Genomic DNA, 22,346 nt, shown 5'->3' with positions numbered 1-22,346 from the left:
CCATGCCATGCCATGCCATGCCATGCCATGCCATGCCTAATCTAATATGCTGCAATACTTTTTCTCTCCCAGGCACCCACACACACATTCCACAGACACCCAGTTGTCACACAGCACCTGTTGGTATTCTGGCTGGCTGTTTATAACAGTGGCATGTTGTATCAGTTATGGTTATATGAAATATGCATTGAAACGTTTATTGATGAGAGGTTAACTGTGGGTTTATGGTGGTTTCTGTGCAGCCATTGAGATAGACCTCAACTACAAGAAGGAGTGCTACCTGAACTTGGATGACACAGTGTTCTGTGACAGCGTCCTAGCAACCAATGTCACCAAGCAGGAGTGTTGCTGTTCCATCGGTGTGGGATGGGGCGACCACTGCGAGATCTACCCCTGCCCAGTGTTTCATTCAGGTAACACACAGCACACATGCAGCAGAACTCTCATAGAGTGAGGTGTGTGTGTCTTTGTGTGTGTACGTGTGTGTTGTTCCCCTGAAGTGGGATGGGGCGACCACTGCGATATCTACCTCTACCCAGTGTACCCTATTCAGGTAGCACACACCTGAAGCATACCTCTCAGAGATTTGGTTATAGGTGACTTTAGTTTATCAAAAAGATAAGCTGAGCTGTAGTGTAACCCTTAGGGTCTGTCATGAGCAGAGACCATGTTTACTTATAAATGCCTTCATGTGAATGGATCCAATTCTTCGATGTCGGCTCTTCCTATCATTGTGAAGCAGAATTCACCAAGCGCTGGATTGTTCACCCACTAATAGGGAATTAAATGTTCTTCCTTGTTTGTCGCTCATGTACAGCTGAGTTCCATTCCCTGTGCCCTGTGGGTCGAGGCTTTTACCATGAGGAGGGCATCACTGAGTATGGACTCGCTGTGCACAGAGGTATAACTGCCTGATTACCTTTTTTTTCTCCTAAATAAAATGGCTAACATCACATTTCAGTTACATTTATGTGGATCAATGAAATCAGGTTTCAGAACCCATTCATAGTCTTAGTCTAGACATTTCGGTTCTGTTCTTTACTTAAATCTGTTTCTGTTTTATCTCAGTTTATCACTGTCTTTCACTTGTTATGTCTTACCTCTGTCCTTTTAATTATTTATCTCTTTCTCCCTCTCCCTCTCTCTCTCTCTCTCTCTCTCTCTCTCTCTCTCTCTCTCCTTGCAGACATTGATGAGTGTGTGTTGTTTGCTGATGAGATCTGTAAGGAAGGTCGCTGTATGAACACTCAGCCAGGCTATGAGTGTTATTGTCAGCAGGGATTCTACTACGATAGCAATCTGCTGGAGTGCATAGGTAATACACACACAAACAAACTCAGAACACCCCCCCCCCCCCCCTAATTTAGATGAGAAATTTAGATTGACATTATTTAATTGTCATTATTTCATCCTGTTATGTTTTCCGCTTACAATATCTCTTCAATGAACAGCTGTTTGTTGTTGATAATAAAGCAGGGTTGATAATTGATTGGCTGACTGGAATGATTGATTCATTGTGTCTCAGATGTGGATGAGTGTCATGATGAGTCCCTGTGTAAAGATGGACGCTGTGTGAACACGCAAGGGTCCTTCTACTGCACCTGCAACCCTCCCTGGGCCCCGGATGCCAGCAACAAGAAGTGTGTGATCCCTACAGTCACAGGTGTGTGTGTGTGTGTGTGTGTGTGTGTGTGTGTGTGCGTGTGTGTGTGTGTGTGTGTGTGTGTGTGTGTGTGTGTGTGTGCGTGTGCGTGTGCGTGTGCGTGTGCGTGTGCGTGTGCGTGTGCGTGTGCGTGTGTGTGTGTGAGTAGTCCTCTTTGCGTGTGTGGGTGTGTTAGATAAGTGAGTATTCTTACATGTTTGTGTGTGTGTTTACGTATATGTATGTCCTATGATCAGTAATGAGCAAAGACCTCCGTTACCATTGTGGAATAACTTTAAACAGCAGGTGACATTTGCACGTGCAGCTAGGGTGCAGCTAAAAAGCACAAAAAGGGCTTCCACACATTTTGATTCTCCCTGTGTGCACTCATATTTCACTTTTAAAATAATATAATGAAAAGCAGCAAGCTGTGGATGTGAGATTGAAGTCTGCCAAACTGCTTGATTGCATTCTGGCTCCCATGACCGCTACACTGACACACCATGAGCTTTAATCAGTCTTCATTTGGTCTTCATGTCAGTTTTGATCCTCTTCATCCCGCTTGTATCCATAGGTGTGAATGAATGCCAGGATCCTGCCAACTGTAAGAATGGCCATTGTGTGGACACACAGGACTCCTACTACTGCATCTGCAACCCACCATGGATCCTGGCCACCAACCGCAACAGCTGTGTCACACCAGAGGAGCAGGCCGGTGAGTGGGGTTGGGACAGGTGTGAGAGATGCATCATGGGATGTGAAGTTTACTTGAATAGATTTTTGCAGACCTTTGTGAATTATGCTATTTACATTACCTCTGTATGCATGTTACTATTTAACGCTAACGTCTTAGTATAATTGCAAACTATGTCGAAAACGAATTATTGAGGGTCCAGTGCACAGTGATGGCACACCTTCCTAATTGTATCATTGTAATGGTAATTAAAAAAAAGAGTTCTGAACCTGCCACTCTCCAAAAGTAGGGATACAGATGCAATCAGAGTCTGTAGTATGGACTGAAACGCAGCTCAAACTGTATCCCTGAAACTTAACTTATACTGTTGCACTGTCCCAGCCTATTATCACACAGTCTGTATACCTGTGCACTGTCCCAGCCTCTTATCACACAGTCTGTATACCTGTGCACTGTCCCAGCCTCTTATCACACAGTCTGTATACCTGTGCACTGTGCCAGCCTCTTATCACACAGTCTGTATACCTGTGCACTGTCCCAGCCTCTTATCACACAGTCTGTATACCTGTGCACTGTGCCAGCCTCTTATCACACAGTCTGTATACCTGTGCACTGTCCCCACTGTAAAGCCCAGAACATTTGTCAGTGTCTCCAACTGTCAGACTAAACGTTAGTTAACTTAATGTTATATAACACATATAATGGCCTGGCACATAACGTTAATTTACATTACCAGTGCTCTCTGAAGAAAAAGGGGGATGTTGTAAGCTCACTTATTCTAACTTCGAATCTTATCACACAGTCTGTATACCTGTGCACCTCTCTGAGCCGGGCCCCATGCGAGGCACTGACCCCCCTCTCTCTCTCTGTATTCGATTCCTCACTTTAGTAACGGGTCTGTCTGTGGTGCCCCTTGCAGATGTAAACGAGTGCCAGGACCCCTCGTACTGCAAGAACGGCGAGTGTGTGAACACGCCCGGCTCGTTTCACTGTATATGCAGTCAGCCGCTCACCTTCAGCGCTGCACTCAAACAGTGCGTCTACGACGGTGGGTATCCTCCGGCCAATTGCATTGCCTATGCTCGGCCTGATCCCCGCCCACCCTCTAAGCAACCAATGAATATGCTTGACTGCATCTCTGCATCCCGTACTTTTTACGTCATGTGCTGCAGCTGCCTGAGAGCTTGTTGCTTTGAGCTGCTGCTCTGTGCTCCTCAGTTAGCTTCTGTCAGACACACACACACACGTGTGTGCAAGTACACACACAAACAATCACACACGCACAATCACACAAACACACACTCACCTGGGCGAGAAACCAACCCCTCCTAAACACACACACACATGTTCTGCTACACACACTGGCAAGCAAGCATGACTACACAAGCATACCCACATGGGTACTCATCACCAGATACTGTATACACATATGCTCATACACATGAAGATACATGCACACACGCAGGACATATTTTACACACACACACATGCGTACACACAAACAAAGACTAAAACAAAGACACTAACGATGAGTAGTCATCTTGGCCAACACCTCTTTTCCTTATGGCTGATTTATAGAGAATAGGTCCAAGCCTTCTATGGACTGTATTGGATGCTACTTTTTGCTGCTTGATCTGAGTCACCTTCTCTCTTCAGTAACATACAGTATAGTGGCAGCATTAGGTCATAAGAGGGGGGGGGGGGGGGGGGGGGGGGGCGTCAGTGAAAAATGTTGCATGTTCCAAACATCTTCAAATCTTTTTGTTTTTACAAGTTATCAATCATGTAATATAATAATGATATAATATACAGACAATATCTGTTGTGGTTTTCAACTTTACTGATAGTAGAGGGGGGAAGCACGTTATAGTAGCTTTTAATCACTTGGATAGTCTGACTCTATAAAGGTGTAATGGAGGCCTGCGTCCTGACGTAAAGGCCTGCTAGCCCTCCCTCTCTCCTCTCCTCCCTCCCCCAGACCGCACGGCGGCCCATAAGGACGTGTGCTTCCAGGAAGTGGACGAGGGGCTCATCTGCAGCATACCCCGAGGTGGCCACGTGGTCACCTACTCCGAGTGCTGCTGCCACTACGGCCGCGGCTGGGGTCCCGAGTGCCGCACCTGCCCTCAGAGGAACTCAGGTGAGCACTCAGGCAGCGCGGGGGGAGATGGGATACCTGCAGTGTGGAAGGAGCAGGGCTGGTTGTAACCAATGAAGTGTGAATGGACAAGTTTACAATCATTTGTCTTCATGGAAGGTTTGCTTCACAGCTATCAGTAGTAATATCAACACCATCCACGTCAGTGGTAGCTATATTAGCCTGTGTATAAGCTTGGTCTGTTATCAGTCCTGTGCTGACCCCTGCTGTTTTTGAAGAACCATAACATCTGTATCACATTGAATGAAGGCTGCGATCATATGCCGAATTATAACTGACTATAACTGCATAGACTGGGTTAAGGAATACAATATAATATAATCTTTTCTTATAATCCTTTAAAGGTACAGTCTGCTATTCTGGCAAATGTTTGCTGATATTTCAGCTTAACTGCCAATCAAATGTACACTCCTGCCTTCTGTGCTTCTGAAACCATATGTTGATTGGCTGGAATAGTGTGTGGCTCGGTCAGAGTCACTTTCTTTGTTTCCCATTTACAGAGCCAGGACTGTGTACAAACATTCATTTTTTTTGATCGCACACAATGGACAGCTAGACTATGAGGAGCAATTTGCTGAATTTGGACTACACCTTGAACCAATTTTGAATTATCAAAACAATTTTAAATATTATCATCAGGTTGCATCATTTTATTTTGTATTGATGTATTTGTAGTGCTGTTTAATCGGTTGTGTGAGATGCACCTGGAGACAGAGTCTGATGGAGAAGGGGACTTCCAGGCTGTATTTGCCAACTACAACCCAGGTGAGAGCCGCCTGCGTATTGACACCCAGTGGCGGCCATGTTTAATATCCCTTCTAGACAGTCAAATAATTGCATCTTGGCAGCAGTTTTAATGGTTAATGTGTGCATTGTAATTGTAGTAACTTAATGCAATACTATGCAGTAATATAATATATTCATTGTTAATGACTAATATATTCATTTGATTTATAGTGATATCATGTATTGCTTTATAAATATATAATATTATAGTCATGGTAATGCATCATAGATCCATTCCTTTTCCTTGTTCTTCTCTCTCACTCTGTTTGCCCCCTGTCTTCCTCTGCCCTCTCAGGTGGAGACAGCTCTCTCACACACACACACACACACACACACACACACACACACAGACACACACACACACACACACACACACACACACACACACACACACACACACACACACAAACTCTCTCTCACACACACATACATTTGAAAACAGACACGTCATTTTTAAATACATTTGAATTGTTCTATAGCAAAGATCACAATATTACATAATTACAGAAGTTTTTGCCCCTGTGTCTCTCTGCCCTCTCAGATGGAGGCAGCTCGGAGGAGGACTCGGACGAGTGTAGCTGTGCCAACGGACGCTGTGTGCGCTCCTACCTGGGCACCATGTGTGAGTGCAACCTAGGCTTCCGGCTGGACCACTCACGCACTCGCTGCATCGGTATGCTGTTTCATTACACACTCACTTACTCACTCAAACACACACACACACACACTCTCTTTCTCTCTCTCTCACAGACACACACACACAGACACACACACACACACACACACACACAGACACAGACACACACACACACACACACACACACACACACACACACACACACACACACATTTGAAAACAGAGACACATGTCATTTTTAAGTACATTTGACTTAAAACTATTACCTACATTTGAATAGTTAAATTTCAGATGCCTTTTTAAATCTTGGGTTAATACGAATTTATGTGTGTGTGTTTGCTTATTGTAATATACATTCACACGTTCCTGCCTGTCTTTCACCCTCTCCCTCCTCTGTATCTCTCTTTCTTTAATTCCCTCTACTGCTCTCCCACTCCCCATCTCTCTCTCCCTCTCTCTCTCTCTGTAGACATTGATGAGTGTGCAGAGAGAGGCCGTGTGAATCCATGTAAGAATGCACGCTGTGTCAACACCAAAGGCTCCTTCAAGTGCTACTGCAAACACGGCTTTGTGCCTGCACGGAGACCCAACGTGTGTGTGCGGCCGAGGGCCTTATAACACACACACATACTCACACACACACACACACACACACATACACACACACACACACACACATCCACACAAACCCCTACATAGGCAGGTACACTAATTTATATGCCAAATATATAAAACATATCTCATAGGAATGTTCTCCTCTGGGCACATCCATGCCGACAGTCAGACAGACGTTACGTCTGACACACACAGAGAAACACACACTTGCTGCCTCTTTCTCATAAACACACACAGATACATAGATTGATATTTGTACACATGGGAGAATTCATTTACACATACAATGTGCTGAAAAATTAAAAGGAAAATATGTTCACTGTCATGCTCATTCAAAAACAGACTCTTATTTTCATCGTCACATGCATACACATACACACATTGACACACCCATACACTCCTTCGCACACCTATACAAACCAAAACCCTTTCCCTGTGGTTTCACTCCTGCCAATAGGTTTTCTTTTACTTCCAGCTCATTTTAGGTTTATTTTCTTGTTTACAAATTTCAGTGCTAACCATTATTGTATTTTGTTGACCCGACCTCCAAGAGATTTGCACAAGTTTGAAACCATTAATTAAATGTAACGAGGTTTCCTCTTGTTACGCCCCTTGTTTTATCGACCTTGTGTTGTATGTTTTATTTTAATGTATTGCCTTGTCACTTAAGTTTCAAATGTAAGAAGCTGTTCACTTGTGGATAACACCAAAAAGCCCCTCCCCCCCCAGTCCTCAGTGTCTTTCAGTTATTGGTAAAATTTTTCTTGTCTTTTCTTGCTTTTGCTTTTCCTTTTTTCATCTGGCTTATTTCTGTATGAGATGAAAAAGGGATGTAAAAAAACATTAGCTGGCATCAACACAGCCTTTTAGTATGTTCAAGACTGTGTTCTACAGTTGCGAGGTCAAGATTCCTTTCAAAAGCAAATATGTCGATGTATTTTTGTAATTATTATTTTTCTAAGTTTTGTTGACTGTTCATCTTTACTCTGATGTCATCTTTACTATGATGTCATCTTCCATTTTGTTTACTATGATGTTAATTGCAAATGGCAGCATTGGTATTGGCTTAGACGACTATGAACGGTTAGTTCTCTAAAATTAGTCACATGACTGACATTGATGTGGTCATGTGACCACAGGTTGTAAATGACGTGTCCAACATGTCATTTATGACACTTATATGTCAGTCCAGCGTAGATCCCAGTGTGTAAATATTTAATAAATTAGTATAAGGAGGTTTTACAAAATGTCATTGGTATAAAGCTTTTAGATCTTGATCCATTTTGTGTAGATTGTGGGTCAAGGTTTGTGTCAGCCTTGCAGAGAATATACTTGATGTGAATTAAACATTGAAAATGTGTGTTTTGATTTGATATTCCTTCATCGCAAGTTAGCTTTAAGAGTAACCTAAAGCTGTCTTGGCTTTCTTTTAATGATCTATATTGCACTCGTTGGGATCAGATCCACGCCTTGAAGAAAAGAAGGACTAAGAACACATCAAAAGAACCTAAGTACTCACATACAGAGGGTGAAGTACGAAAACATAATACATGGATTGATGTTTACACATGGATTGATGTTTACTCATGGATTGATGTGTCTCTCCTAAAATAGGTAAAAAATACGTAGAAATGACCCCACTCCATAATGCAAATAATGAAAAAGAGAAAACTGGCAATAAATATGAATGAAGTCAAACCCTAACTTCTTGTGCACTCTTGTGATTTCTTTCCATTAAAACTCTCTGTTTTCTTTGTCATTGTTATGCATATTCATCCCTTGTTATACCATCAATGGATTTAATGTAATACCATCCAGTGTATTTCACAGCCATCATTCAGCTGATTGCAATTGGTTTAAAGTGTACCAAATTAATTTAATACCACTATAATGTTCTGCCATTTCATATTTATAACAAAATAGTTTTGAACACATTTTAATACAGTGAATAGATACTAAGTAGTGTGTCTTGTGTTTTCTGTTAACCACTAGGTGGCCATAAGAACCGTTAAATGCAATGGTCCGCGTGCTCAGTGATGCTTCAGACAAAGCAGCAGAGACAAAGTGAGCTGGATGTTCAGATGGAGAAACAGAGCCAACACTGGCCACTGGTGTATGTGATAACCCAACCTGTAATTGACCAGTACATTAGGAAGATTCAACATATCTGTGTCCTTTTGTGCCATATTTTGTGTCTATATTTATATTACTAGTGTTATAATAGTCAAATTCACTTGAGTTGATGTAGAGGGCGATATTTACATAGATTTTTCTGAAAATCCGATTTTTTTTTGTAATTAAATGCTTGTCAGAGGCAGTTTTAAAACTAAACTGGCCGATTTGTTTGGTATCTGGTGCCAACAAAACAAAAGCCCTGTAGGTTCAAAAGCCAGTGAATGGGTTATGAGTAATGCTGCTTTACTTCACTGGAAGTAAATACAGATGAAAGGGTCATGAGTAATGCTGATTGTCTGTCTTGACTTCACTGAATGTAAATACAGATGGAATCTCCCTGACATGAACCATGATCTCTTCAGTAAAGTTTTTAAAGTGTGTCATCATCTCATTCAGAGAACAGCAAATCCAGTCTAGTGACAATGATTTTATAAGCTGTTGCAATCAGGTTTGGACACAATTAATAAGTACTAATTTTGATGGGACCTCTTCTCTCTGATTAGCAGAGTTTATAGAAATAAAGAGAGGCGTCTTTTATCCCAAGGCAAACAATGAACGGTTTATTTATAGAGAGGATTTAGATATAGTAGAACCCTTATGATGAAAGCGGGTGTTGGAGTGGTTTCATAGCCTTATTTTTTCTTTTGGAGTACAGATGTTTGAGAAAAATAAACTGTATAAAACCTTTATATTAAAGTCGTTTTCACAGGTGATTCATTAGTTGACTTGAACAACCCATTGATGACAGAGTTAATCATTGATAACCTCATGGTTGACATTTAAGTTTTTTACAATCATTAAACACTTAACACATTTACCATAGCAGTAGACTATGTGATCTAAACTCTGGATATTTTTGTATTGCTTTGATACAAATGCATTCAATGACCACTCCGAGATTCACAGATACCCGTCTCAGTCAGTGTTTACCACCAACTATAGCAGTTTTTGCAGATAATAGATGTTCAAAACTTTCAGTTCAAAATTTTGATCATTGTAGATGGAAAGATGCTGTGTTTTGACAGACAGATGAAACTATACACTTGAAATAAGAAAGATTATTCAGATTTTTGCGGAAAATGCAGCTTTCTGCTTTTTTTTTTTTTTTTTTTTCGGCAATACAAAAGTGGTGTATGTAGAATTTGCATTGAAATGTGCATGTATGAAGGAAAATGTAGATGCAGTCGCTAAAGACATTTCCCCACTATTACTGCTGTATATGTAAAGTAAGACAATGACACAAAGTGACCCAAAAATGCAACTGCAACTCAGCAGAAACCTTTATCCCAAGTGACTTACAATAGCATCTTACATTGCCCAGGAAATGAACCTAGGTCAGTTACTTGTTAAACGACTCTAACCACTAGTACCATACATTTCACATGGTACATTTACCAGGGATTTTAGGGGTGGATAAGATGTGCCAGGGATTTTTTTTTTAAGATTAAAGGCAAAGGAGAATGTTGCTGTACTGTAAATGTGAAGTTCATACATAGGTCACGTTAAATTTAGAGGACACCGCAGATCAACATTAGGACACTGCAGGACACGTCAAGTGGTAGTCTCATGTGTTGTTGTTTCACTTACTGTACTGGAAAAAGAAAAGTGTCTGCACACTTTGTATGATAGTCTTGATACAGTAGAGCTGTCTTGAGGCATAAAACTGAATTTCATATTTAATGTTATGTTTTGTATTTCAAAATGTAAGAGGTGTCATTTAGTTTTCATTTATTTTGCAATGCAACACTAAACTATGCAAAAATAAAGGATACATTAACACATCTGTGCATTTTTCAATGCTTCAAGATGTCTGTGCTTTTAAGTTAATTGAACATTGAGTTATACAGTACTTTTTTGGGCTTTATATGCCTTTAATTGACAGTACAGTTAAGAGTGGGACAGGAAATGAGTGGGAAAAGAGGTGGGGAGTGGACAGGAGAAATGACATCAGGCCGGATTCGAATCTGTGTCCTCCATGGGCGTCAAGCCCGAATGTGGTCAAGGCTACTGTGTGAGCTACAGTGCCCCCCAACGATACAGTACTTTTAATGGGAGAGAGCATATGCTATAGTTTTGGCAGCATGAGTCACTTGGGTGAAGTATGAAGGGGTTTGGTTGTCGTAGAGCATTTTGCAACAAAGGTTAAGTGATGTGCTCAGGTGTGTGTCTGTAAAGCCCACTGTGTGAATAGTTTAAAAAATGTGTACATGGTATTGAGACGTAAAACTGACTATAACAAACATTAAGCAACTTTAAGAACCATACTGAATGCTAATTCATGTTAACTATTGCAGTTACTCAATGTTTGATAAGAGAGATAGCCATAAGGTAAAAGTATTTACCTATTAGACTTCAAGTGACCTGTAGCTGGGAGGTGTTTTGGTCTGTCCTTAGCCTACAATCTCAAAGGAAAGAGGATGAGAATGACCGCAAAAACATTAACTCATGAAACACGTGAGCTCTTTCATTCATCCTTTCACCCTTCCATGTCTTGTCATTCAACTTCTCCTTTTCACTCTCGTTCTTGTTCTGGTTGTTGTATCTCTCTATTTTTTTTATCTCCTTCTTTTTCTCTGTCAGTGACAGGGAGACATGATTGGCTGCAGATGAGCGCCACGTGTAAAAGGGAGATTAGTGATGAGGATAAGCAGGAGGGTCTCAGGAGGCTTTCCTGCTCTCTCCCCCCATCCTGTTCCCTGCTCTCAGAGGACAAGCTGATGAGGCCCATAGGGTTGCACTCCACAACTCCCAGACAGGCCTAGACAGAGGGCAAATATATAGATTCAGTTCATTTTCTATTAAATGAGGGCTCCTGAATGTTATCCTCACAAAAAAAAAAAAAAACTCGGGCAGTTGTAATTGATAGAGGTCACTGGTGAAGTTTTTGTTAATTATTATTTGATTTTTTTTATTAGGGTTCTACAAGAAATAATTTCCATATTCAACTTTGTTACCAAACCAAGCATTTCAAGGAAGCTTATTGCCAAATAACTGTGTTCTACAATTCTCCCCTTAGAATCCTTAGACTTTAAAGGAGATGAATCCATTGAACCCTTGGGGGCTTGAGATGGCACCTTTTTCATTTTTTCATGCAAGTCTGTCTCCTGGGATTGTGACAGGATGTTTTTGCTGTTGTCTTGGTACGAAAGTCACCTTCTGATTGGAGGAGGCGATCTTAAAGCAGTCATCAGAGATTACAAACAACCCTCTTAAAATGTCAGCAAGACTTATGTTACCATGTGATCTTCCAAAACATAGCCAGAATAGCTCTAAAGCAGATACAGACTAACTGGCATCTATCCAAAACATGACATGGATTGGCAAACAATAATGCGAGTCATCCTGAATCATTTACTGAGTCGTTAGTTTTAAGCCTAGACTTTTAGATACTCTGGGAGTCCAACTGCTGATGTATTACATACAGTGTTTCTGAAAGCCAGTGCTCCTGTTGTCTACTGTCCTGTGTACTTCCTGCATCTGACAGAGAGAGATCCATTTCTGAGGGGTTGGAATGCGGTGATTCATTGTGTTCAGTGACACTGAATGAGACTTTTCATGTCTGCCTTATTTCAAACAAGCAGATTCTCTCTCTCTCTGTCTCTCTCGCTCTCTGTCTGTCTGTCTGGCTCTCTCTCTCTGTCGCTCACTCTCTCTCTCTGTCTGTCTGTCTCTCTCTCTCTCTCTCTTGCTCTCTCTGTCTGTCTGTCTGTCTGTCTGTCTGTCTGTCTGTCTGTCTGTCTCTCTCTCTCTCTGTCTCTCTCTCTCTCTCTCGCTCTCTCTCTCTCTGTCGCTCGCTCTCTCTGTCTGTCTGTCGCGTCTCTTTCTTTCTCTCTCTAACCCCAATCATGCTTGGAGCTCCCTCCGTTACAGAGAGACGTTAGCAGCCATTTTTAGTGCACAATGCAAGAAGTGTTAGATTTACCTTCAAGAGTTTCAGACATTTGTATACTGTATATATGGATAAGTTCAGGAAATAAACAATTGCCCAAATGGAAATAGTTTTGCGAGTCTTCCCAACACAACAGCCAGCTCATACATTTTCAGGTGAACATGTATTGTGGAACATGGATATTGTGCGCCTGCCAAAGGGACTTTCAAAAGGATTTAGCCACGTGTAAACACGATGGCCACTTTCATTAGCCATGCAGGCCCTCAGAGGCTGCCTGGTGCATCAAAGGGGGATTAAAAGTAGACAAGTACTGTGACTTTGTGTGTGTGAGTGTGACTGTGTGTGTGAGTGTGTGCGTGTAAGCATATGGCTACCCTTTAAGAGATTAATGTAGAGTCAGACAGATGCTTCGCAGACCTGTGCTGTGAAGGATAAGCAGTTGCGGGGGTTGTTTTGATTTTCTTCATGAAAAGGATTGAGTGCCAGTTGCATGCGAAGATGTGTGTGTGTGTTTGTGTGTGTGTGTTTGTGTGTGTCTGTCTGTGTCTGCATACGTTGGTGGAAGTGCAAGTACTGTGTGATGTGATGTAAAGTGTTATGTTGGTGAAATGATAAAACTTTTACAAAGATGAAAAAAGTTCTTACTTTATACTGATCATACAACTTGTACATGGATTTCACATACCTCACTATGGCCTGTACCAAGAGTTGGGTGGCATACTAAATCAGGTAAGGCCTGATTTCTGTTATATCGTATAGTGCAAAGCAGCAGGAGATAACATGGTCAGAGAAGGACAGCTGCTCAGCAATCATGACACCCAGCTTTCTTGCAATGAGGGATGAGATTTTTTAATGTTGGTATTGTGATGGAAAGATTGACTGGACAGGAGAATTACATCTTAGAGAGGTTTAGTTGAATGTGGCGTTCCTTCATCCGTGTGGATATGTCTGAGAGACAAACAAAGATCCTGGCCAAGACCATGGCCATTTGGCAGGAATGGCAGGAATACTTGAGTGATATGAGAAGCCATGCAAGCAGATAATCGGACCCAAAGAGGTAGTGTACATTGTAAAGAGAAGAGGCCCCAGCATCGAGTCTTAGGGCATCCCTGTGTAGAGGAGATGGGATACGGAAGCGCCGTTTTCTGGTAAATGCTAGTCTCGAATTGTCTCAACCTTCCTAGTGTCTAGTCTTTTGTGTCTGGTTGAGAGTTGGCAGAGGTTTGAGTTATGTTTGCCCAAACATGTGTAAACACGCAATCAAATCATACAAAAGTGCAAGACAAACTTGAACGGACCCTGTTTTAATTCTCAACTCCAATTTATTTCAGCCTCAAGGAGAATAGCAGAAGATAATGAATCTAGCTGAGTCCCATGTGCTAATACAACCCACACTAAACAGTTTGAAAGGTGAAAATATAATGTGAAGCCTGTTGACTGCTGGTGGCAGATCATTGAAATGAAGACAAGAAATGTATCCTACAATATGTCATCAAATTATGAAAATGTGTAAAGACAAGTATTGCAAGTTTTAGGGTTTGGGATTAAGACTTGAAAGTCAAAACCAGTGGAAATTGTAGCCTCAGAATTCAACTCTAATGTTTTGCATCAACCACACAATTGTCCATATGAGAACAATCCCTCGGCCAGTTAAGTGGATGGAAGTACTAGATAAAGGGGAATCAGATGGATCAGGGCCAGATCTATATCAGCAATTTAACATGACGGTACATTTTCTGTTGAGTTATATGTTTTATGACCTTTAGAATGAACTTTTGGAATTTTAGAAAGACTAATACTCTCTTAAGACTACCAGTGCATTTTCTGGCTGAATGAAACATTATCTGCATGGTGATACACCTTCCTAAGTCAAAAGCCCTGAAAGTTAATTATACTTTAATTATATTAATCTTAAACAACCAGTCCCTCCAGGCACAGTCAACTCAAATCAACTATTTTACGTTATTACAGTTTTGGCAACTTTTCTTATTAGCGTAGTATTTCCGTAAAAAAAGCAGTCATGGAATTTCTGCATTATTCCTGATTGATTTTATTTAACTCTAAAAACACAATTTGAACTGCAATTCTTGAGAATTCCTGCAACAAATTCACTTTTGGCCACAACAATCACAGGAAAATCCTTGCAAGATCCTGGCCCGACCACGACTTTTAGGAATTCCTACAGGAAATAAAGCTAAATTATCAAATCTTTTTTTTCAATCAATTTAAATTACAATTTTTTAAGAATCCCGTAGCAAATTCAGTCTTTTTTGGCCACAATAATCACAACAAACCCTTGCAAGATCCTGGAGGGACTGAACAACACCAGCTGACGCACCACGGATAAGCACAGCCTCATAACACTATGACCTGTGTTGTACCAGTTGAGGGCTATATCCATAAACCAATACTGAGTGGTCTGCTGAGTCCTGGGTTTGTTTCCATTACAGGAATAATGGCATGGTCCAAAGGGTATTGTTTAAGTTAGTGACATATAATGGAAACACAAACCTGCTCACTGTACAGTTGTACCATATAAAGGGTGTTGTGTTGGTCATTTTACTTTAGCTGTCTTTCATATTTTGCCTCCAGGAAATCACCAGCTAAGATCTCTTTGTTAATTAAATACAGAACATATCAATGTGAATGTATGTATATATCCTTTTCTGACAAAGACAGATTTTCTATCTGGTAAAAATAAATACCAGATAAGTAACTTCTCAAAAGAAACACAGAGCAAACACAGCCTTAAAGCCCGCCCCATTGCAGTGATTCTCTTGCCTGTGCTCATCATCCTCCCATCCTCTTCAGAACCTGCGCCACCAGACATGACTGAAACAAGAGCCCTACAGAGTCATCCAGATTCTTATCTCAATTATTATGATCATAATAACCCAAGCTCTTTTTCAACAGAGGATGAGGCTGGAGTGGTCTTCAGTTATTCATTCACCCTTCGTATTAAATGTCCTTAAGTAGCCTCTACTGGAGGCTTACCATCATTATTTAGTGTTTGCACGAATCATTACAAGATGCTGAAGATAAGATGTTGGGTTGGGATTAGTGGCTTGTAACAATGTCTACTGACATAGGAAGTACAGCGTTACAAATCTATTATAATTAACAACTACTTAAGTGCATTGGGCCTTACAACACATAGTATAAAGTGGGACACATAATGTTTTATACACTGGGCTATGTAAACACAGCTGTAACATGCTGAAAAGCACATAAAATGCTTCAGTCGTTGTCTTAACAAAGTGAGAAATGACAGACCTGTGTGTCTCTGTGTCTTACATGGACATCCTATATGACTTCCATACCATCCTCAAGTCCTTCTTGTTATTGGACATAAAATATACATTTATTAATTTGTAAGATGCTTTTATCTACGCAGCTTTAAGTATAGATATATTTAATCAGGAAATGTGCTTCCTGGGTAAAGAACCTATGACCTTGGTAGTGTTAGCACTAAACTGTCGCAGTTAAGTCACAAGAACACAAATATGAGGTGTGGCTATTGAATAAGACTGGTATGAGGAGTATACACAAGTTATGCAAGTTATTACTACACTTGAATAACAGCTCATTATTTAATAGTAAGCACTGTATACTAATTATACACAAGTATATACATAAGGTTATACTAGATGTAGTTCTAGGCTTTGTAATGATACTCTGTCCGATATGGCAGAAAACTGATAAGTTCTGATTGATGCCCAACCTGGTCTTTGCTTCGTCCCATTGTTTCAAAACAAATCTTTGGCCATTATAGTGTGGCTCAGTGACTGATATCAAATGAACTTTAGAATTCACAAACCAGTTCATTAGAACCTTATGTCTGATATGGATCCAGGCAGAAACACCTGAAATAATGAGCATTAACTAATTAACCGTGTAGAGGCCTCTGGGCTGGTCCCAGTCTTAGTGCCACAGGACCACCAGCTTGCACAGGATGGGGGCTGACTCCGCTATATTGGTCTGCTTCCTGTCAACTTTTAAAGACCTCTCAACTGTACTTGAGAGTGTTTTAGAAGTACTTCCTGCTCGATATTTTAGAAGGTGCTCTCTAATACTTACACTGTGACACGGAGGGTCTACAGGTTATAAAACTGAGCTAAGCGGTGTGTGAAATATTAGTTTACTTATTAACTATCCAAGAGCGTAAGACTTCCTGTTAGCCTCTTCTGACAAATATCACACACAGATAAGAGCCCAGTGTGCTCGTCACACAGAGACGCAAACATGCATACACATATACACAGACATGCACATACAAACATCACAGAATCACCCATGTAGAAACTCTTACTAACTTACACACACACACACACACACACAAACACAAACACACACACACACACACACACACACACACACACACACACACACACACACACACACACACACACACACACACACACACACACACACACACACACACACACACACACACACACGTCTTTCATTTGGATTGCCTTTACCTCTCTCAGTGACGACACAAGTCTTTCTTTATGCTGAATATTGACACGCCTGAGGGCTAAGGACCTGAGGAAATTGAACAGTATGGAACTTAATTAATTTGTGCCTGCCAACAGATGTTTTACAACCAGTTCAGGGTGATCAGAGAGAATGTCATCGTTTACAGCCTCCCCTGAACCAAATCCAGGGTCAAAATTAGCAGTAGCCATCTGTTTGCAAAGGAGGCTTTTCAAACACCCTCCTCACCTGATTGCAACTGCATAATTAGCTTATCTGTGAAAAAACATAAGCATTACTGTCAGACAAAGACAATAACAGAGCAGGTAAACTAGAATTATACTTACACTCACCATGTAAAATAACCTATATGGCTCTTCATTAGACAGATGAACAGTCACTGCACTCTACACTACACCTTGTCTGCTGAGGTTTTCTGAACAAAGGCAAATGGATGGTATGATGGTTTGTGAGATGCAGTAGGCTACCATAAAACATATTTAAATATTAAACATGAATTCAGCATTATGAACCTTCACGCCACATTCAATGTCACTGTATTTTAAGGGAGTACCTGACTCAGCACATGCATATAACATATGGTAGCTTGCTAACCAATTCATTAAGAAAAAATTGAGACGTACGTCATTAAAGTGTCGATCCAGTGACGAATGGTGGTGCGTCTCCCTGATAAGATTGGAGCCGCTCAGCCGGATGCTTCAGACAGATTGCTCAGCGGAGCTCTCAGCTGACGATAGCTTTCTCTAAGAACAGACAGCAATAAAAACTGTCGAAAGTGTGAAAAGCAGTGTATCGCAGAGTATGCACTATCGGTTTGTCACGGTGTGTCAATCTAACAGAACAGGCACAGTAAAAGTTATCCATGCTTACTGTTTAACAGTAGCCTACACAGTTGGCCAGGTTAGGTAAAAATGTGTCATGTGAAAGCCATTTAGATAACAGAAGCAACCACATTGCATTAGTTAGTACTTGCTCAATATGTACATTAGTTAGAACTTACTCAATATTTCAAAACGGTGATCAAGTTTGCGCCACTGGCAGACTTCCCACTGATCAGGACCAATAGTCCCATGGTGATCAATAAAGTTGAACTAAACCGCTAATCGTTTCAGTGCGGATATATAACATTAAGAATGTAATGCATACAAAATAATACGATAATGCAAGTCATTCTTTTCCATAATTAAATTATCCATTTTCTCCATTTTAAACTAAAGAAACACTTTTGCAGATAGGTCTAATCCTGTAATTTAGTGATGATAGGCTACTAATGATGTCTGCCTTAACTTTTCTGAACTTGGCCGCCTACCTCTAAATCTTGACGCCTTATTTGTTGGGTTTGTAGGTCTTTGTAACATAGGCTGCATACTAGGTGTGTGTACAATAGGAGCCAAAGCTGCTGATTGAACGCCGTATATAACCGGGAGCGCGGTAAACACGCACACAAGGTGGCTGCAGGTCTTCACAGACTCCGGAGTTTGTACAGTTGGCTGACGAACACACGCAGTATTTATGTGTGTTATGACAGCAGCCTCTGGTTTCATTTGTCTCAGCGTACGACCGTTTTTCCTCCGGCGTACCAAACCGCCTCCACATTTGGCGACACAGCTGGACCAGGCTTAGGGATGAACAATAATTGTTTAATTTATAGGGACAGAACCTCGCAGGACGTGCATGTGCGGGCGAAGACAGGGTTATGAGAGCAACAGGCCTACTAAGTTGAACCCATTGTGCTCCCTCAGAAGGACCGCTATGTTTGGACATTCGGAGTAGGTTACAGGTGAGACCATGAATGAATTAGGATGGACTGGCTGGATCATCGGAAATTACCGACGTTATATTGAGACCTTCAGACCTTTAGGATTTACATCCTGAAAGGTAAGTGTGAATGTCAACAGCTGCAATGTTTGCCATTGATTTGGTTTTAACTGTCACCACAATATCTCATTCAAGAAATCTTTTTACTAAGTTTCAGGCTATGAAAAAAAACATTATATTCAAGTATTTTGAATTGCCACTTTATTTTGAAGCTTTCATATATGGGCCTTAGGGCTTTGTTTTACAGCTATTCTAACAAGTGAAAAAGTAATTATAAAGATATTTGGTCCAATCATAAAAATATTGTTTGTCGGTGCAAACAAGTTAGTTCAGGCACCTTTATTTAAAATGAGGAGATAAAGAGTTGTGATGGGTTCAGACTTTATGGGGACTTTTACCTCTCAATACACATTGTAAGATTGTATAGCACTACAAATTATGAGGTCTAAGAGGAGAATATAGAGGCAAGTTCTTCGCTGTAAAGACTAGCAAAGTTCCTTATTTTTATAACCCTTTGAGAAATCATCAAATTAATCATTTACTTTGGCATCATGTCCTGCTAGCTGGTGAACTATATAAACACAGAATTCCTGATTTAACACTTGCATTTATTTTTCTTTTTTTAAGATGAACACAGAATTCCTGATTTAACACCTGTGTTTATTATTATTATTATTATTATTATTTTCTAAAGAGAGAATCCATCTCAAGGGCATAGACAAAATAGTACAGATGCTTGTTTTCATCTGTACTTCACAGAGCAGAAAAAAAAATCCTCCTCTCACCCATAGGTGTGTTTCCTTGAGATGCGTTGACTTATTAAAGCCCAACTTATCTCAGGACATATCTCCCTCTGTAAATACGTGCCAGCTCTCCATCCGAGTCAACACAGGGGCAGTACATCAAACACAGAGAGTAAACTCAATGGTTTCATATACTGTTCTTTAATGAGTTGCCCAGGTCGCACAAGAGCCATATGGCAAAAGAAGAGTATTCTAGCATAACGATCCTGCTAAACAGACACTGCCAAAATCGCGCAAGAATTCTTTTTTTAAAAGTTGAAAACTGTGAATTGGCCAAGAATGAAAGAATCCAATAGATTACATTTGAGGTATTTTAAAGAGACAGGTAGTGCAACAAAAAGCAACTCCAGCAAAAAGCTGAAAAAATTGTCTCTGAAGAATGGTAGAACATCTCTCCAGAAATTAGAGCAACACTGGTATAATCCATGCTGAGAATTGAGTCTGTCATTAAACATTAAGGTGGACACAAATACAAGATTTGAAACTTAGTAATAAAAGGTGTGCTGACTTTTGTTGCATTGAGTTCCTACTGTAGGGCCTGTATTTTTAATATTGTAAATCTAAACAGCTAGTTTTTAATTTGACAAAAGAGCAAAAACCCAGCTGTTTAACTTTTAATAATTTAACATTTTAGTGATATTGCACATGAGTGTACTAACTTCTGTTGTATACTGTGTATGCTGTTTCAGTGACTTAATCTGTTTTGTGCTCTTTTTATGGGTAATTATTAAGTCCCCCCTCTCTCTCTCTCTCTCTCCCTCTGTTATGCAGCTTTAGTAAATGCCAACATCCATCTGCCTTAAAGCGTCCCTCTTCCTCCAGCCTCTTGTGAGAAAAATGATCCTATTTCCTCTCTCCTGTCCTGTTCCTCCGACAACATGAACTACACATGCTTCTCTGAAGCAAACAACGTGACGGCAGATCCTCTGGGGGGACATCGGGTCTGGGAGGTTGTCTTCATCGTGCTGATCACTGGCCCCCTCTCCCTCGTCACAATTGTGGGCAACCTGCTCGTCGTCGTCTCCTTCCGGGTCAACACTCAGCTACGCACCACCAGCAACTACTACCTGCTCAGCCTGGCGGTGGCCGACCTCATTCTCGGCGCGGTGTCCATGAACCTTTACACGGCTTACATAATCATGGGCCGCTGGATGTTGGGCCCCACGGCGTGCGATGTCTGGCTCGCGGTGGATTATGTTGCCAGCAACGCCTCCGTCATGAACCTGTTGGTCATCAGCTTTGACCGGTACTTTTCTGTCACGCGGCCCTTGACATATCGAGCCAAAAGGACACCAAAACGAGCCGGGCTGCTGATCGCCCTGGCTTGGACTGTCTCCTTCATCCTCTGGGGGCCAGCCATCTTGTTCTGGCCCTACATGGTTGGGCGGCCGCCATCGGACGGGGGAGATCAGGACTGTTCGATACCTTTCTTCAAGGTGCCACTGCTCACGTTTGGGACAGCCATCGCCGCTTTCTACCTGCCCGTCTGCATCATGGTCATCTTGTACTGGAGGATTTACTGGGAGATCGAGAACCGATCAAAGGGACTCGCCAAGCTTTTGGGACAGAACGGAGGAGGGGGGAGCTTAAATAGTCCAGAGCATCAGTCAGTGTACCCCAACAGCGTGCAGGGCAGCTTGAGAGGCCCCAGGGAGGGGCCCGTGGTGACGAGGAAGAGCCAGAAGGAGCGGGTGGGGTGCTTCCCAAAGAACGTGAGAGTTCAGCAACTCAGCAAGGGGAAGACGGTGGCAGCCATTTTGGAGCTGGCATCACAGAGGTGTGAGGGCAGTTTCCAGGAAGGGTATAACAGCTGGAGTGGTGACAACGAGGAAGATGAGGAAGATGACGCCGTTGTGTCGACCTCTACTGAAGAGGAACTGGAGCAGGAGTCCAAGGACACCACAACCACAATCAAGCTGAAACATCTACACGAAGCACCAAATGGCAATCAGGAAATTAAGATTTCACCCCGAGCATTCATTGTGGGACCCCCCACCACAGCTGGACAGTCAAGCCTGCGATCCTCCCTCAACGGGCCAAAACACAAGGTCCCAGGGCCTTTGAAGCAACAAAAGGGCAAGCGCCGACGCAACATGATCATTAGGGAGAAGAAGGCAGCACGAACACTGAGTGCTATCCTGCTGGCATTCATTCTAACCTGGACACCATACAATGTCATGGTGCTGGCCTCAATGTCATACTGTGTGCCAGACAAGCTGTGGCAGCTGGGCTACTGGCTGTGCTACGTCAACAGCACTGTGAACCCTATGTGTTACGCCCTGTGCAACGAGTCCTTCCGCAGCACCTTCAAGTCACTGCTGCTTTGCCAACGGAGCGAACGCAAGACCTGGGACGCCAGTCACCGTAGTCACCGCAGTCACCACGCATCTGCCAGGATGCAGTCTTGTAGTACAATATGATCACCACTGCTACACCCCCCCTCCCTTCCTACATACACACAAAGGGAAAGAGAGCGTTCAAAAAAGACTTTTACTGAAGACTTCCAAAATCACAGATGTGTCAAAGCATCTGTTTAATTTATGCTCCTTCACAAAAGCAGTGTGCATCTGTCAATCTGCATAAAGCTTTTTACAATGGTTGAACTAACCTTGCATTGATGGCTAAACCTGTC

The 22,346-nt window shown here is 41.7% G+C and overlaps 2 protein-coding genes across 5 annotated transcripts in view; both read left to right on the top strand.

The window, feature by feature from the left end:
• ltbp3 (latent transforming growth factor beta binding protein 3) overlaps window positions 1–8,236 on the top strand; it is a 51,741-nt gene extending 43,505 nt beyond the window's left edge. For 2 of the 4 annotated variants that reach the window (XM_080854941.1, XM_080854940.1), the window contains exons 20-29: window positions 243–413; window positions 818–901; window positions 1,187–1,315; window positions 1,526–1,663; window positions 2,217–2,357; window positions 3,256–3,384; window positions 4,315–4,476; window positions 5,170–5,259; window positions 5,822–5,953; window positions 6,387–8,236. In XM_080854941.1, coding sequence (XP_080711067.1) covers window positions 243–413; window positions 818–901; window positions 1,187–1,315; window positions 1,526–1,663; window positions 2,217–2,357; window positions 3,256–3,384; window positions 4,315–4,476; window positions 5,170–5,259; window positions 5,822–5,953; window positions 6,387–6,535 — 1,325 coding nt within the window. In that variant the 3' untranslated portion in view covers window positions 6,536–8,236. Of the gene's footprint in view, window positions 1–242; window positions 414–817; window positions 902–1,186; window positions 1,316–1,525; window positions 1,664–2,216; window positions 2,358–3,225; window positions 3,385–4,314; window positions 4,477–5,169; window positions 5,260–5,821; window positions 5,954–6,386 lie in introns of all 4 variants that reach the window. The other 2 variants (XM_080854939.1, XM_080854938.1) reach the window with 1 other exon arrangement.
• Window positions 8,237–20,592: 12,356 nt separating this feature from the next.
• On the top strand, window positions 20,593–22,134 carry chrm1b (cholinergic receptor, muscarinic 1b; the record flags this gene model as incomplete). Its single annotated transcript, XM_080845873.1, has 1 exon — window positions 20,593–22,134. The coding sequence occupies one exon, from the start codon at window positions 20,593–20,595 to the stop codon at window positions 22,132–22,134; it is 1,542 nt and encodes a 513-aa protein (XP_080701999.1).
• Window positions 22,135–22,346: the final 212 nt, after the last annotated feature.

The sequence above is a fragment of the Sprattus sprattus genome, assembly GCF_963457725.1.
Source record: "Sprattus sprattus genome assembly, chromosome: 1".
NCBI lineage: Eukaryota > Metazoa > Chordata > Actinopteri > Clupeiformes > Clupeidae > Sprattus > Sprattus sprattus.
The sequence above is the reverse complement of the archived record's forward strand: the minus strand, read 5'-3'. Positions and strand labels throughout refer to the sequence as shown.